The 15657-nt window shown below is 54.0% G+C and overlaps 3 protein-coding genes across 3 annotated transcripts in view; 1 reads left to right on the top strand and 2 right to left on the bottom strand.

Moving 5' to 3' along the window:
* Positions 1-606: 606 nt before the first annotated feature.
* Positions 607-15657, bottom strand: part of Mief1 (mitochondrial elongation factor 1) — a 25153-nt gene continuing 10102 nt past the window's right edge. Inside the window, exon 5 of the transcript XR_001175385.1 lies at positions 607-634. The gene's annotated coding sequence lies outside the window, so the exon portion shown is untranslated. The remainder of the gene's footprint in view (positions 635-15657) is intronic.
* On the top strand, positions 10214-12218 carry Rps19bp1 (ribosomal protein S19 binding protein 1). Its single transcript, XM_013024881.1, has 4 exons — positions 10214-10313; positions 10447-10587; positions 11444-11541; positions 11708-12218. Exons 1-4 carry the CDS (start codon positions 10262-10264, stop codon positions 11843-11845), a joined length of 429 nt encoding a protein of 142 aa, XP_012880335.1. The 5' UTR covers positions 10214-10261; the 3' UTR covers positions 11846-12218.
* Positions 14095-15657, bottom strand: part of Atf4 (activating transcription factor 4) — a 2045-nt gene continuing 482 nt past the window's right edge. The window contains exons 2-3 of the mRNA XM_013024880.1: positions 15066-15389; positions 14095-14980 (exon numbers count right to left, since the gene is read on the bottom strand). Coding sequence (XP_012880334.1) covers positions 14175-14980; positions 15066-15297 — 1038 coding nt within the window. The 5' untranslated portion in view covers positions 15298-15389 and the 3' untranslated portion in view covers positions 14095-14174. The remainder of the gene's footprint in view (positions 14981-15065; positions 15390-15657) is intronic.

Raw genomic sequence — 15657 nt, forward strand, 5'->3', positions numbered from 1 at the left:
GCAGGCCAAGATCCTGGCCTGTTGGGCAGTTCTGTCTCCTGGGCAGCCTGCCCTGAGCACCCCACCCCCTATTTGCCAGGCCCAAGACCAGACCCTGGGCAGCAGCCACCAGCCAGTCTTTGCCCCTTCTTACTGAGGGGAAGTGATGACATGAACGGATGCCTGAATAAATTCATCAGGCAGAGCCAGCCTGCAAGGGGGAAATAAAGTCAGGAGGTGGGCCAGGGGTGAAGATGTAGGGCTGTCACCATGGTAGGATTTCCCTCCCTTCCAACTCCAGGGGATAGAACCAGGGCACATGCCCTCCCACCAAACCAGACCGACCCTACCCCACCCTTGCTCCAGCTCCAAGACTGTCATCTTCAACAAGGTAGACATGATCTGACCCAAATCCTGAGACCATGGCCTTGGCTGCTTCCTTCCCAGCCTCAGAACGAGAGAGATGTGCCTCCCCAGCCACCCCGGGGCCTCCCTGCCAGGACCCCCATTCATGCTGGGTGGGCCTGGGGCTCAGCCAGCCACTGGCTCCGATCTCTCTCTCCTCTCCCTCCCCTCTCTCTCTCCCTCTCCCTCCCTCCCTCCCTCCCCCCCCTCTCTCTCTCACACACACACACACACACACACACACACACACCTTCCCTAAGACCTTTCCCGTATTTGAGAGAGGAGGCTGCCACCATCCTGCGGGGGGGGGGGGGGGGCGGGCAGCTTCCTGAAGAGCAGCTTTCGGGTGCACCTTGAAGGCTGTCTTAGGCAGGGGGCCCTGCCCAGGCGGGAGCCAGCCTCCACTCCTGTTTGAAAGCCAGTGTCAACTGGAAACCAGCAGTGAGGAAAGCAGCATGCCAAACCCACATTGACAAGCAAGCAGAGAAAGGCCCAAACTCATCCCTGCCTTGGTCCAGAGCTGGGCAGGGCCATCCTGCCCTGGGGTGCAGTGCAGACGCAGTGGCTGGTCAGGAAATGGACTTGAAGTCGGTCACACAGGAAGTAGCAGAGCAGTCCACAAAGCCCACCCGGGGTCCAGTCCACCCTCCTGGCCTGTAGCCACCTGACTCCCAGCCCGGGGAGGCCCTCCCCACCCCACACCCAGCCCCCCAAGAAAGAAAGAAAGGGGGAAGGGGCCAGTGCTTAACTCAGTATTCACTTCTAGGAGACAGAGCTGTCCTTCCCCAAAGACACACTAAGACATAGACAATCTTCACCCTCCCACATGCATGCATACCTGCACATATGCACGTGCGCACACACACGCGCACACACACATACATGCAAGTAAATACTGTTCCCACAAATGGCATTCTCCCTGTGAGACACACACTCACCCAGCCACGCACACACGCCTCTCAAGTACACATAGACACGTGTGCTATTATTACCGGCTTCACACTCACACAGACACAGGCGCAAATGTGCCCTTCTCCAAGGGTGCTCTAGAAGGGGCAAAGTTGTAGCCAGAGTTGGAGAGATGGAGGGAAAGGAGGGGAGAGAGAAGGAAGGTGGGAAGGGAGAGGAGAGAAAGCTGAGCCTCTGACCGAGGGGGAAGGAGCCAGTTCAGAGCACCAGAGAGCAGAGCGGAAGGGAGGAAGAGAGGAGAGGAGAGGGGAAAGAGGAGCAGAAGATGAAGAGATAAGGGGGCAGCGTGGGACCAGGAAGAAGGAGAGGAGGGAGCAGGAGGGAGCCTGTGATTGGAGTCTAACTTTAGCTGCAGCTCAGTGGCAGGGGGGACTCACGGGGGGGGGGGGGGGGGGAAGAAGGAGGGAGGGGGATGCTGTGCAGGCCCCAGGATTCTGTTTATATACCTCCCTGAGCTAAATATACAGGTTAAGGGGCTCTTCTGTTCTGATCCAGCAGCTCCTGTGTCTTCCCCAACACTCTCTCTCTCTCTCTCTCTCTCTCTCTCTCTGCCCCAGGCTCCTCTCCTCCTGCAGCCATCAGCATACACGGCCTCTGCCCACAGCTCTCTCCTCCAGGGTATCAGCTGTCAGGAGCTGACTGCAGTGTTTGGTAAGAAGCTCAGACCTCACAAGCCCAAAGCCCCCTTTCTGACGCCATGAGGTTAGGTGGCTAGATGCCTGCCCAAGGTCGCTCAGCACAAAGTCCGGAAGCTGGGCCCAAGCGTCCATGGTGCCAGGCCTGAAGCTCCCTGCCAGGAGAAGGGATGAGGGCCTGGAAATGGGGTTCCATTCGCAAGAGCAAGCAGGCAGCTGAGGGGGTGGCATTGGAGAAGACACCACAGACTGAGGAAGAAATGAATTGTGCACAGTGCGTACACATGATATCGGGGAGGTGGGGACAGAGGTCCTTGGGAAATCAAGTTAACTATCCTGTGAGCTCTGGGCCCCAGGCACCTCAGCACCCCCACTCTGCACCCTGACTTCCTGGATGGGGGTTCGGGGCCCCATGTCTCCAACCAAAGCATCCCAAACCAGCAAAAACAGCCTCTGCCCCAGCCTGGCGCTGGCTGCTGTCCGTGGTGCTGAATTCCCGACTGACCCACAGGCCTGGGCCCCGGCAGCACAGCTGTGATTCTGGCCCTAACCTGCTTCTGGACTGAATAGGATTCAAAGACCAAGAAAGGGACAGAGATAGACAAAGCTCAGAGCTCATGAGAATGGCCACTCGGGCTGGAGATTTTTTTCAGAAGAGAGCCATTTCATCTTTGACACCATTTTGAAATCACCAGTGACCAAGAAAAAAAAGTGTCCCAAGCAAAGGTGACAACGAATCTGGGAATGAAGGCATCAGAGCAGAACCGGCGGCCTTCACCCACGCTCCTCATCTTCTTGTGTTTACTGTTACCTCTCTTAATGAAAAGGTTGTGAGTTTTCACACTCTCACACAGCACACAGAGCCGTGCCTTCCGTGTCCCAGGTGCACGGCTGTCTCCTGTACTCCTGACAGCTCTATCACACTGGTGACAACTTCTGAAAATGTCACTTTCTTCTGGGAATGGAGAGGAGCCTCTGCCCACCCCACCCCGCCGCCATTCCCCACTGCCACCGGCCTGCTCCAGGGCCTCATCCCCAGCTCACACCACCTGCTTCTCAGCGGCCCTCACCTCTCCCAGCCCTACCCTGCCTCCAGGTCTTTGCACACTCCATTCCCCATAACCTGGTGCCTCCCTTCCCCCTCCCTCTCCCTTGGCAGCCCAGGTTTTCCATCCCCCACTGGACAGAAAGCTGTTGGAGAGCAGAGATACAGCTCCGCATGGAACAGAGACTGCCTTACCCATTCACTTGGCTTTCTTTCTTTCCATAGGAGAACAATATTGAGGGTAAATATCCTAGGTGTAGGCTGAGTGTGAAAATTGTGTCTTCAAGTAAGAAGGGTATCCTTGCAGGGCTTGGTGGGGGGCAGTAATGGGAAAGGACAGGGAGTCTGACAAGTTTTTGGATAGAAACTACTTTAAGCCAGGTGCTGGTGACTCACCCCTGTAATCCTAGCTACTCAGGAGCCTGAGATTTGAGGATCATGGTTTGAAGCCAACGGGGGGGGGGGGGGGGGAATCTATGAGACTCTTTTTTTTTTTTGGGTCCGGTCGTGGGGCCTGAATGAACTCTGGGCCGCCCAGGCTGTCCCTCAGCTCTTCAGCTCAAGGCTAGCACTCTACCACTTGAGCCACAGCGCCACTTCCGGCTTTTTTTCTTTTTGCTTATGTGGTGCTGAGGAATCGAACCCAGAGCCTCATGCATACAAGGCAAGCACTCTACCACTGAGCCACCTTCCCAGCCCTCTATGAGACTCTTATCTCCAATTAACTAAGTGATAGAGTGCTCATCTAAGTTAAAAATAAAAGCTAAAGAACAGTGCCCTGGCCCTGAGTTCAAACCCTAGTGAGTGTGTGTGTGTGTGCGTGTAGTGTGCTTTAAACAACACTAAGGATGTTAGCAGGATCCCACCTCCAAACCTCTGTCTCATTCTGCAGATGTGAATGCTGAGGTTTAGCAAGGCAAAGCTCAGTACATGATTTTCTGCCCATCCCTGTGCAGAGTCCGTGGAGGCTGGGGAGGGGGCTGCCTCTCTCAGGCTGCCTCTCCTACATGCCAATCTGACCACAACTCCTTCAGCCCTCAGGAGAGAAGCTCTGGGCCCGGGCAGGAAAGATGACCCCCTCCCTCCTCCCGCACCCCACCTGCCAGAGGATCCTAGCCTGCAAATAATGAACGATTCCTAATTTAATTACATCTTTAATTCATCTGGGTCTCCCAGGAGCTGTGAGCTAAAGTCTAAGGAAATGCTCAATAGTTCCCAAGAGCAAGGCAGGAAGGGAGGGAAGATTTCCTCCTCTATTTGAGGAAAGGGAGGAGAGGCCCAGGGGCTCATTCACCTTGTGTGTCCCCTGCTGTACCCCATAGGAGACCCTCAATCACGCTTGAGCTTGGGGATGGACCCGTGGAAGCCGCATAACTGCCCCCCCAGCTCCCCAACCATGTGTCCTGGTAGCACATTTCCCAGGAGCACCTGGGGCACAGCAGAGATTGGAATGGAGGGAAGGCCGGGGTAGAAAGATGGGGGAGTCTGAGTAATGGAGAAGGTGGAGCAGAAAGGGTGCTGGGTCCATGTTCTAGGGGTGGAGAAGGGCAAGGAGATGGCTCTCATCTCCTGCCCTGATGAGACAGAGGTAAGGGACAGGCATGGGGGTGGGCAGGTCCATAGTACGGGAGGGAGGAAGCGGCCAGTGGACTGTAGAGATGGAAATCCCACCAGAAGCCACGCAGCCTTAGGGGATCAGTAAGAGTCTTTGGCCTCCTCATTTTCCAGAAGGGCACTGAGCGCTGCTACTTGAGACTGTCTGAAGACCCTTGCCAGTGGCCAGTCCTGGGCCCAAGTCCATCCCCAGTTAAAATCAGACAGAAATCAATTAGGAAACATGAGCAAACTGTAAGTACTAGGTACCAATGGCTCACATCTGTCATCCTAGCTACTCAGAAGGCTGAGATCTGAGGATCATGGTTCAAAACCAGCCCAGGCAGGAAAGTCTGTAAGAGTCTTATCTCCAATTAACCACCAGAAAACTGGAAGTGGTGGTGTGGCTCAAAGTGGTAGAGTGATGCCATTGAATGAAAAAGCTCAGGGACAAGCCGAGGGCCGGTGGCTCAGGGACAAGCCCAGCAACAGAACCCAGAACCCGAGTTCAAGCCCCACAACTGACAAAAAAAAAAGAAAAAGAAAGAAAAAAAAGCAACTTGAAATACTTATTCCAAGTTGAATAATATGCTAATATAATTCAATCATGTATTAAATTACTTATAACAGTTGAATAATACATTTCAATCTGAGCTTCCTAGCAGGAGAAGCAAAAAAAAAAAAAAAGAAAAGATCTACCTCCTCCATGTATTCAGTTCTTCCTGCCGCCTTTGCTAGCTCTCTTCCCCTGCTCCCCCACTTTTTGTGGCAGTCCTAGGGCTTGAACTCAGGGCCTGGGCACTGTCTTTGAACTTTTGTGCTCTACCACTTTGAGCCACAGCACCTCCATTTCTGGCTTTTTGATAATTAATTGGAGATAAAAATCTTGTAGACTTTCTTACCCTGGCTGGCTTTGAACTTCCACATTCAGATCTCAGCCTCCTAAGTAACTAGGATTTTAGATGCGAGCCACCAACACCCAGCTTCTTTTCCCTTCTTAAAGTTCCTTCTTTTTATCCTTCCTTTTTTTTAGATCCACTGGGGACAGAAAGATCCTCCTCCCACCATTTGTTAGTTATTTATATCCCCCTTGCAGGGCAAAAATAGCATCCAGTTGAACAGCTACAGGACCAGCAACAGTGAAGCCTTGAAGGCCTCTCCCACACCATCTTCTGTCTCCTCAACCACAGAAAGAGCAGACATCAGAACTTCAGAACAGCAGATGACTTTTTTTTTTTTTGGTTGGTCGTGGGGTTTGAACTCAGGGCCCAGGCACTGTCCCTCAGCTCTTCAGCTCAAAGCTAGTGCTCTACCACTAGAGCCACAGCACCACTTTTGGTTTTTCTGGTGGTTACTTGGAGATAAGAGTCTCACAGATTTTCCTGCCCAGGCTGGCTTTGAACTGAGATCCTCAGATCTCAGCCTCCTGAGTAGCTAGGATTATAGGCGTGAGCCACCAGCGCTGGCAGGAGACAGCTTTGACACCCCTCCTCGGAGAAGTCAAGGCCAAGACTTCAGTGAGTACTTAGATGTGCATCCGTGCCTCTCAGGCCTGGTTCCTCCAGGGTCTGACATTTAACTTACTGAATCCTGAGGACAACCCTGAACAACAGGCCTTGTCCCCAATTTGCTGATTGGGAGACTAAGGCCAAGAAGCAGCAGCAATTTGTTCAGAGATCCTTGGCTCTCTTTTCCCCAAAGTACCAGACTCGGGGCAGGACTGGAAATCAAGGCTGAGAAGCTCAGACAGGCCCCAGCTTGGTCTGGGCAGATCAGAAAATGGAGACCAGTCCCCAGCAACCCATTCCCAGACTCTGTTGCCATGGCAATGGGCCTCCATTCGGAAAAATCTGCATTTTAATGGAGACATAATTAGACATAAAAGACTGGCTAGAAGGGACAGGACCCTCCGGGCCCACTCCCCACTTTCTTGGAAGCCAGAATCCCCCTCATTCCAGACCCCAGCGGCTCCTGCCCCTCCCCTCCCCAAGCCCTTTGGTGGTATGCTCTCCCCGGGCCATCCACTGGCAGAATGTCCAGTGATTACAGGGGGACACTGAGGAACAGAACACTGAAGGTGCTCATTCACAACCCCACACTCGCTTTGAGAACAAAGAGACTCAGGGACAGTGCCCAGGACCTGAGTTCAAGCCCTAGGACTGACAGGGGGAAAAAAGACCACTTTTGGCTCCCCCCTGCATCACTGTCTGTCCCCAGATCACCCACAAATGGGCTACAGAGTGGGCCCACAACAGTGCCCAGCCCACCTCATTCTTGCCAGAGTGGAAAGACACAATACAACACCGGCTGTGCTTAGTCTAATGTCTCCAAGAGCCAAGGGCACATCCTTTCTCCATTCTAATACTAATTTGTTAGCTCCATGCACCCCCCACAAAGGGAGCTTCAGTCAAGCCCCAGTTAACAGATGAGGAAACTGAGGCACTCTGCTCAGGAACTCTCTGGACTCAGCCCCCTCAGTGAGTGCCCGGCAGTAATATGCATCCTTTTCTAGAAAAAGACCTCACCTCCACCCTGGACAGTCCAGCCAGCCTGATGGCTCTGACTCAGCTTCCCCATTCCTGCCAGACCCAGGAGGGCTGTTCTGCCCTGAGCATGGAAGACCGCACGACAGGGTCATCAGGGAGACAAACCTGCAGTGCGGGCTGTGAAGACCCAAGGCCAGCCTAGACACTTGAGACCCCACAGTACAGAGACCAGGTTGCTGGCTAGAGAAAGCTAGCCTGTGGCGCCACCTAGTGGTTTACTCACCAAGTGGCACTGGCCCAGCAGTCATGGAGATCCTAGTCCCACGTTCTCCGCACCCCTCTTTAGAGAATTTCCCCTAATGACTGCCACTGGGTACACACAGCCCCAAGAGGCCCTGTTCCTAGGGGGGCCTTGGAATACACAGAACTCCTGTACTAGGGACCATGTGCTGGCCAGCCCAGAGCCAGAGAAGAACAGCTTGGCCCTTGGTCCTGCTAAGTCCAACTTGCCCATCCCTAACTTGCTGCCCCCTGGCATCCCAAATTCACCCTTCCTCCATCCTATTCATGCCTTGATGAAGTGCTTACTGTATGCAGCGCCCACTTGAAGCTAATAGTGGGGGGCAGCTGGGAAAACATACAGCAAACAACAAATACATGTGAGAAAACAAGGTGGCTATTTTAGGAGAGGAAACAGACACCTGTCTGGCCACATGACTGGGCCTCTCCCCCTCCCACAACCACTAGGACACAATGATAGAGTCTGACCCACCCTTGAGAGCATTCTGTGCCCATGTTACCCCCTCTCTGCACTGCTGTGTCACTGCAACGCTCTCCTGTCTGGACTGCTTCCCGCCTCACTCAGGGTCAGCCCCTTCTCATCTCCCCAGGCCCCATCTGGCACCAACACACACGGATGTACTGTCCTTTGTACCCAGACCACACGCTGTGGTGTCTCGATTCCCAGCTCTGGCCCCACTGGTGTGATCTCATTATTCCTTGGCCTCTGCACTGCTAGACCAGGTAAACTGCCTTTGCACTGATGCCTCACCTGGGCTCACAGGTAACTAAAATCAGGAAAACAGTTTGGCCTCCCTGCCTCCATTTTGCTCCTTTCTCCTCCAAGTCTCTCTCTTGCCATCACTGCCAGTTCCAGGAAGAATGTCTTTATGTCAAAGGACCTCAAGATGAGGATCAGCAGAGGCTGGCAAGACAGAGCGCCCCCTAGATGAGGCCAGTGACCTGGGATGGGGTCAAAGGGTCTCCTGGGAACCAGATTGGTCCTCTCCAGTGATGGCAGTGACAACTACTCCAGAGTTCTGTGGAGGGCTAGGAAGGTGGCTCAGTGGTGGAGCGCTTGCCTTGCATGCCTGAGGCCCCGGGTTCAATTCCTCAGCACCATATAAGGAAAAAGAATAAAGCCGGAAGTGGCGCCGTGGCTCAAGTGGTAGAGCGCTAGCCTTGAGCTGAAGAGCTGAGGGACAGCGCCCAGGCCCAGAGTTCAGGCCCCACGACCGGACCCAAAAAACAAAACAAAACAGAGCTCTGTGGAACCAGAACCAGAGTACCCCGAGCCTGGACTGCTGAACTCTGCACTCTCTCCCCTGCCCCCATTGTGAGGCTTGAACTCAGGGCCTGGGCACTATTCCTGAGCTTTTTTGCTCAAGGCTAGTGCTCTACCACTTTGAACCACAGCTCCACTTCTGGTTTTCTAATGGTGCATTGGAGATAGGAGTCTCATGGACTTTCCGACCCAGGGTTGGCTTTGAACCTCAATCTTCAGATCTCAGCCTCCTGGGTAGCTAGGGTAACACTTTCCTCTGATGTGATGTTTATTATTATGAATGTCTCCCTCCTGGGCTACTGATTTTCAGACTAAGTAGAACCAGCTGGGCCATCTCCAGGACCCTCACAGCGTCAGATACACAGAAAGCCTCAGACATGGTTTCTCAGTGAATTTTGTCGTGGTTCACTGACTGGATGGAGCTGCCTGGCTTCCGCCTGCCAGGTGCCAGACAGAGCAGCTGCCAGCCAGAACCCCTCCTCCTGCAGGAGGAGTCATTTCTAGGGCAAAGCTCTCAAACTTTTTCCATCTAGGAAACCTTTGCTCTCTTTAAAGACTCAAGTTCCCACCAGGCATGGTGGTATACGGCTCTAACCCCAGCAAGGTAGGAGGATGGAGGTCCTAGGACAAAGCAAAGACCCTATCTGAAAAGCTTACAGCAAAAGGACGGGGGTACTATGGCTCTGTAGTCTATCTACTGATAGTTACCATATTAAAACTAAAGCTGAGAAGCCTTCGTTTGTTTTCAGACACGTTCTTGCTACGCAGCTGGTCTTGAACTCGAAATCCTCGTGCCTCAACCTCTGCCTCCAAGGGCTTTTTTTTCCCCCTTGAAACAGCTCTCCATCTGCGCTAGCCTTGAGCTGGCATCCTTCCTCTATTTTTTTTTTAAATAAAAATATGTCACAGGGCTGGGAAGGTGACTCAGTGGTAGAGCGCTTGCCTTGCATGCCTGAGGCCCTGGGTTCGATTCCTCAGCACCACATAAGCAAAAAAGAAAAAAGCCGGAAGTGGCGCTGTGGCTCAAGTGGTAGAGCGCTAGCCTTGAGCTGAAGAGCTGAGGGACAGCGCCCAGGCCCAGAGTACAGGACCTACGACCGGACCCAAAAAAAAAAACAAAAACAGAAATAAGTCACATTGCCCCTTGGCAAAAGCCCTGGCAGCTGCGCTCCCAAGCCGCTCTCTGCGCCACACGTTGACGAATCCCCACCGAATCCTTAAGAACCAAGACCGCCGACCCCGGGCCTCGCCCCCTTCAGAGAGGCCAGCCCCCGGGCGGGCGCGGCTGTCTGCGGACGGCTTCCGGGAGGAGGCGTGACTTGACCCTCACGGAGGCGATTGGGTTGGGATTGGACAACGAACGTGTCCTTCTGCGCCTTAGGCCCGCCTCCCCCAGCCCCGCCCCTCCTGTCGCTCAAGAATAAGCCTACAACGCATGCGTCATGAGACCGGCCCCCTTCCTCCCTCTCCCCACCCCTCCCGCACGCCGGAACGGAGTGTTCCAGCTCCGGTTTCCACCGGGCGTGGAGCACCGCCGAGGCCGAAGGAAGTCGCGTGGGGCGCGCGGGCGGCGCTGGGCGCAGTCATGTCGGCCGCCTTGGTGCGGCGAGGCCTGGAGTTGCTGGCGGCGTCCGAAGGTGAGGAGGGTGCATCCGCGGGGCTGCGGGCCGAGGGCCCTGGGCGGGGAGGGGCCCGGGCCGCCCGCACAGCCCCCGAGGACGGGAGCCCCGCGCGTCCTCCGACTCGGCTCCGCTCCTCTCCCCCCTGCAGCCTCCGGAGCGGCGCCGGGCCAGGCCCGGCCGAGCGGGGCCCCGGCGAAGCGGGCCCGGAGGGCGAGAGCCAAGGCGAAGGCCACCCAGGCCCAGAAGCTGCGGAACTCGGCCAAGGGCAAGGCCCCCAAGTCGGCGATCGGTGCGTCCGGGTCGTTGCTAGAATGCCCACGAATGGAGCAGACAGATGTAGTCACGGGTATATCGGAGATAGCGGGGATGGGGCCGAGAGTTAGGTCAAGGCCCTCGTGGATCGAAGGCTTAGCGAATGGAGGAGGTCCAAGGACTGTTACTCCAGGAAGAGTAGACGGGAGCCTGATGTCTTTTAATTTGAAGGAAAGGCTAGCATAGTAAAGGTGGCATGTAATGAACAAGCATGTTGGGGATGTCTGGCCATCCTGTCACTGGGGTTGCTGCCATTTCTGCTGGACTGAGACTCGCCCGAGGCACAGAATTCCCTTTGGACTTGTCTGAGGCTCTGATGTCCAGCCCAGGGCCCTGCACGAGCAAGAGTGGGGAGAGGGATGGCCACAAAAGCAGACAACTGTGTGACCGCCACCTCATACCTGGGTTATTGTAAAGGCCTCCCAGTTGGTTTCCACCTTCTACATAGCCCTTCCCCTGCTAGTCTCCTTTTCTTCTTTTTTGATGGTATTGGACATTGTGCTCAAGACCTCATATTGGTTGACTTGTTTGCCTCCCATCTTTTCTCACTGGGGTCCACGAGTTCAGGAGTTCTTTCCCATCCTGCTTCCTGCTGAAAGCCTGGCACCTAGAGCAGTGCCTGACACGTAATTGTGCTCAGGACCGATTTGTTGAATACGTGAGAGCAGGGGACACTTTCAAGAAAGACCACTGTGGAGAGTGGATTTGGCCAAGAAGCCTCCAAACTGTTGCAGTAGTCAAGGAGGAGAGACAGTGGGATTTTGTCTGGGGCAGGGATCCAGAAGGTATCCAAGGAGTCCATCTGAAGTGACAGCCCTTCCTGTTACCCACAGCTGAGTACCAGAAGCGAGCACATCAAGACCACCTCAGAGCAAACCTGAAGTTTATGACAAGTGCAAGAAGCACTGTGGCGGAATCTGTTACGCAGCAGGTTTGTCTGTGGGTATGGGGCTAGAGGAAGGGACCTACCTAGGGATTCCCTGGAGCCATGGGAGCGGGTCCACCTGTTCCCTGAGCCCTCAGCCCTGCACCCCCAGGAGCCTCCCCATCTGTGCTTCTAGTAACTGGAAATGATGTGCCCTCTGCCACCTTCCCAGATACTGCACCAGAATCAGGGCCGCAAGGCTTGTGATCGACCCGTGGAGCAGAAGAAAAAGAAGAAGAAGAAGGCCGAGGGCACAGTGTTCACAGAGGAAGACTTCCAGAAGTTCCAGCTTGAGTACTTCGGCAGCTAGCTCCTGTGATGTTCACTGTGGGGGAGAGGCACCTAGAGTAACCTGGACTTCACTGCCCCTGCTGGCCTGGGCCATACTGTGTGGTTTATGGCCAGCCAATGGTGATGCAGGAATAGCCTGGCTCTAGGAAACCCAGAGCTGCAGCCCCTGGGAGATGGGACTGGAGCTAGCAAGCGGAACACCCTGGGGCAGATTTGCACTCAAGACAGGAGCTGACTGAAATGTAGAAGGCACCCTCTGCCCCAACCAAAAGGGACCCTTTCTATTTACTGTGAGGAAGGCTCGGTCCTGGCCCCCTGGGGCCATACTGCTGGAAGGAAGAAGGCTGCTGGGTGGGCTTCTGAGTTCTAGTAAATGTGGCGTTTTGACTGTGTGCTGCTGGTCTGACTTAAAGAAGGGTCTTCTGTTCCTTAGCACTGATCTGGGGATATGTTGGGTGCAGTTCATTAGAGGTGTCTTCTTCCCTGAGACATGGTTGCTAAGGCAACACCTATGGCCGAAGTGACACGGGAGCTTTGTTCAGAAAAGGGCCTTCATGGTCTGGGGAGGTTGGAGTGGAGCCGCCTCACCCTTTTTTCTCACGAGTATGGGGTCTCCATGGCACCACTACCCCGTAGCCCTCATGCTGGATCCTTCCTGTGTCACTTGAAGTAGGATCATAGATAAGGAGTCAAAAGAACCCTTAGTAAGCAGAATTCACACTCAGATCCATGCTGAAGCTGTGTTCTGCTGTGCCACTTTGTAAAAGGCACAGCAAAGAACAGGAGGCAGAAGCAGGGTAGATTTATGGAAGCAATGACGTGGACCAGTGCTTATCCTCAGCAATAAAAGGTCCTTTTCTCAACTCTCCCTGGGGCTTTTGTCTCCTCTAACCCATGGCCTGTCCAGGTCAGCAGCTCCTGAGGGACAGGCAAAGGGAAGAGGCAATTAGCCAACATGTCAGTTGGTCCTGATGCGGCTGGTGGGGCTGCATGTTCATCTGTGAGGGCTCACCCTACCTTCCCCCCCACCTTTCTGGTATCTTCCTGGCCGTTGTGTTCTATCCTGAGTGGGGAACAGTGGAGGGACCCATAGGTCTGGCCTCCAGATTTCATGAGTGATCCATCAGAAGCATTGCTGTCTGTCCAGGTTGTGCAGATGGGACAGAAGGGAGAATGCCACACCTACTGACCCCATTCTTTGGGACCTCCCTCAAGTGGGCTGCTGGGGGGTGGGAAGCAGCAGCACAAGTTGACCTTCGAACCCTCCAGTTCCCAGCTCCTGCCTGCAGCCCTAGGCTCAGGTGTCCTTGAGGACTCTGAGCAGCTTAGCAGATCAGCTCAGCTCAACTCATTACAGGATTAAAAAAGTCTCCAGGCCCCTAACAAGGACATTTCTGTTGTCACAATCCCCGTTCCTCCTGAGGAAAGGTACAAGCATGAGTCTGGACCCTCCAGCCTTGGAAGCCTTTGGTCCAGCTGCAGGTGCTAAAGACAGCTCCGCTGGTCCAGTAGGCCAACCAAGCTCCTTAGTTCCTCTGCCAAATGAGGGACAGCCACTGTCCACTTCCAGAGCTCCCTTCCTGTCACCACTCCAAGCCCAGGCTAGCCTGGGCCATTTGTCCCTCTGCCAAGCAGGCTAGTGGCATGGTACATAAAAGGACTTGGGAGTGAAGCAGAACGTTGACAGCTACCAAGCTTGAAGCTGCATGCAAGTGAAAGCTCTTGAGAAACCTTATTGAAACTTAATGTCGCACCCCACCCAAGCAGAGCAGTGGTCTTGCCCTAGTCAGGAAAACACTGGTGGCATGCATCATCTCAGCACTCAGGTTCAGGAAAAATAGATTGTTATTGAATGCTTGACAGGTCCCAATAAATCTTTGTCAATGTTTGCCCATGTATAAACTTGAATTTAAAGGCAGCAAAGCCTGAGGGCTGCTGTGGAACTGTACATGTTGCCATCTGACCTGCAAAGGAAGGGTTTTGGGCCCCAGCAGAACTGTAAGCTTAGGCAAACATAATCTTGAGGAATGTGACCTTGGCTGGGTACTTTCCACAGCAAATGTTGGCACAAAGCCAGCCAACTCTGCAGGCGGTACTGAGGCAGTTTTATAGCACCCACCTGACAACCTACTTAGCCACCCTTTATTTCAGGTCATACACCATTGAGCATTGGTCGGTCCCTCCCCCAAAGACAAGGCTGCAGGTTGGTCACAAACTGGAGGCTGTGCCTTGGAGTGAGGTTGGTAAGGAACACAATAGGTCTGTTGGTAAGTTTCACTACAAAATAATTTATTAACAGCTTCAGCACAAGATCCCTATGTACAAGCAATGCAGCACTCCTGACTACCCTACTGGGGGGCCTTTTTCTTCCCCCTTGCCTTCCGGACCTCTTCTATCAGATCTTTAAGGTACTGTATTTCCTTGGCTAGAGAATCTGCCTTTTCCTTCAGAGCCTCATTCTTCTTTTCTAGTTCTTTACACTCACCAGCAAGGGCTTCCTGCTCTGCCCTCTTTTTCTGGCGGTACCTAGTGGCTGCTGTCTTGTTTTGTTCCATTTTCTTCAGCTTCTTATCCAGCTTATCAACCCTGACTCTTGCAGTTTCCCCAGGAGGGTCATAGGGTTTGGAGCGGACAGACACACAGGATACACCTGGAGACTGCAGACGATTTGGAGAGCCCCTGGAGACAGAGGGGCTGTGTTGGGGAGAGCCCGAGTAGGACTCCGGGCTCATACAGATGCCACTGTCATTATCTGAGGGAGAGTCTTCCTCTTTTACATACTGGGGGACCGTGGTAATATAAGTAGTGGAGTCAGACTTCCTGTCTCCTTCAGATATATCCACTTCACTGCCTAGATCTAAGCTAAAGGAATGATCTGGAGTAGATGATAGAGAAAGAGGTTGTAAGAAGGTGAAGGGAGCAACCTGGTCGGTTTTTACATTTTCTGGGAGATGGCCAATTGGGTTCACTGTCTGGGGGGGCTCCTTGTTCTCTTGGACTATGGGAAAGAGATCACACGCGTCATCCAACGTGGCCAAAAGCTCATCAGGCATGGTTTCCATTTCCAGGTCATCGAAACGAAACAGGGCATCAAAGTCGAACTCCTTCAGATCCATTTTCTCCAACATCCAATCTGTCCCAGAGAAGGCATCCTCTACAAAAGATTTGACAATTAGTCGATTAAACCAGACCCACTAAGTGGCCAAACCCGCGGTGCGCAAACCCACGCAAAAACTCACCCTTGCCGGTATCTGAGGCATTGACCAACCCATCCACAGCCAGCCATTCGGAGGAGCCCGCCTTTGCCTTGTCGCCGGAGAACCCATGAGGTTTGAAGTGCTTGGCCACCTCCAGGTAGTCATCTAAAAGGCCCAGACTGACTTCAGCCCCCAAACCCGACTGGTCGAAGGGGGACATCAAGTCCCCCACCAACACCTCGCTGCTCTGGTAGCTCATCTCCATCTCGGTCATGATGCGGGGCTTTGCTGGAATCGAGGAATGTGCTTGATTCGAAGGTGTCTTTGTCGGTTACAGCAACGCTGCTGCTGGATGCCGTGAAAAGCCTGAATAGGAACCAAAAGGCCATTCCCGTCAGAGGAAAACTCTAGACCGAACTCCATCTTTTCTCCCCAGACGTGAGAAGGCCAGATGGTAAACCCAGGGTGGGGAGCACACGGCCGCAGGGCCATTGTGCCGACTTCCCCCGCCGGCTCCAAGGCACAAAATGGAGACTCCGCCATTCCCGGACGGGCCGCCCAGAGGAAGGCGCTCGTGCTCGCACCAAATACGGCCGTGACCGCTGCGCCCCGCCCCGCCCCGCCGCCGTGACTC

Source organism: Dipodomys ordii, unplaced genomic scaffold, assembly GCF_000151885.1.
Source record: "Dipodomys ordii isolate 6190 unplaced genomic scaffold, Dord_2.0 Scaffold79, whole genome shotgun sequence".
NCBI classification, from domain to species: Eukaryota; Metazoa; Chordata; class Mammalia; order Rodentia; family Heteromyidae; genus Dipodomys; species Dipodomys ordii.

Bases quoted from the DNA above. Each gene is read 5' to 3' on its own strand.
- Rps19bp1 (XM_013024881.1), top strand. From the start codon at position 10,262: ATGTCGGCCGCCTTGGTGCGGCGAGGCCTGGAGTTGCTGGCGGCGTCC. The intron at 10,314-10,446 runs GTGAGGAGGGTG...TCCCCCCTGCAG, and splicing joins GTTGCTGGCGGCGTCCGAAG to CCTCCGGAGCGGCGCCGGGC. The intron at 10,588-11,443 runs GTGCGTCCGGGT...TGTTACCCACAG, and splicing joins GGCCCCCAAGTCGGCGATCG to CTGAGTACCAGAAGCGAGCA.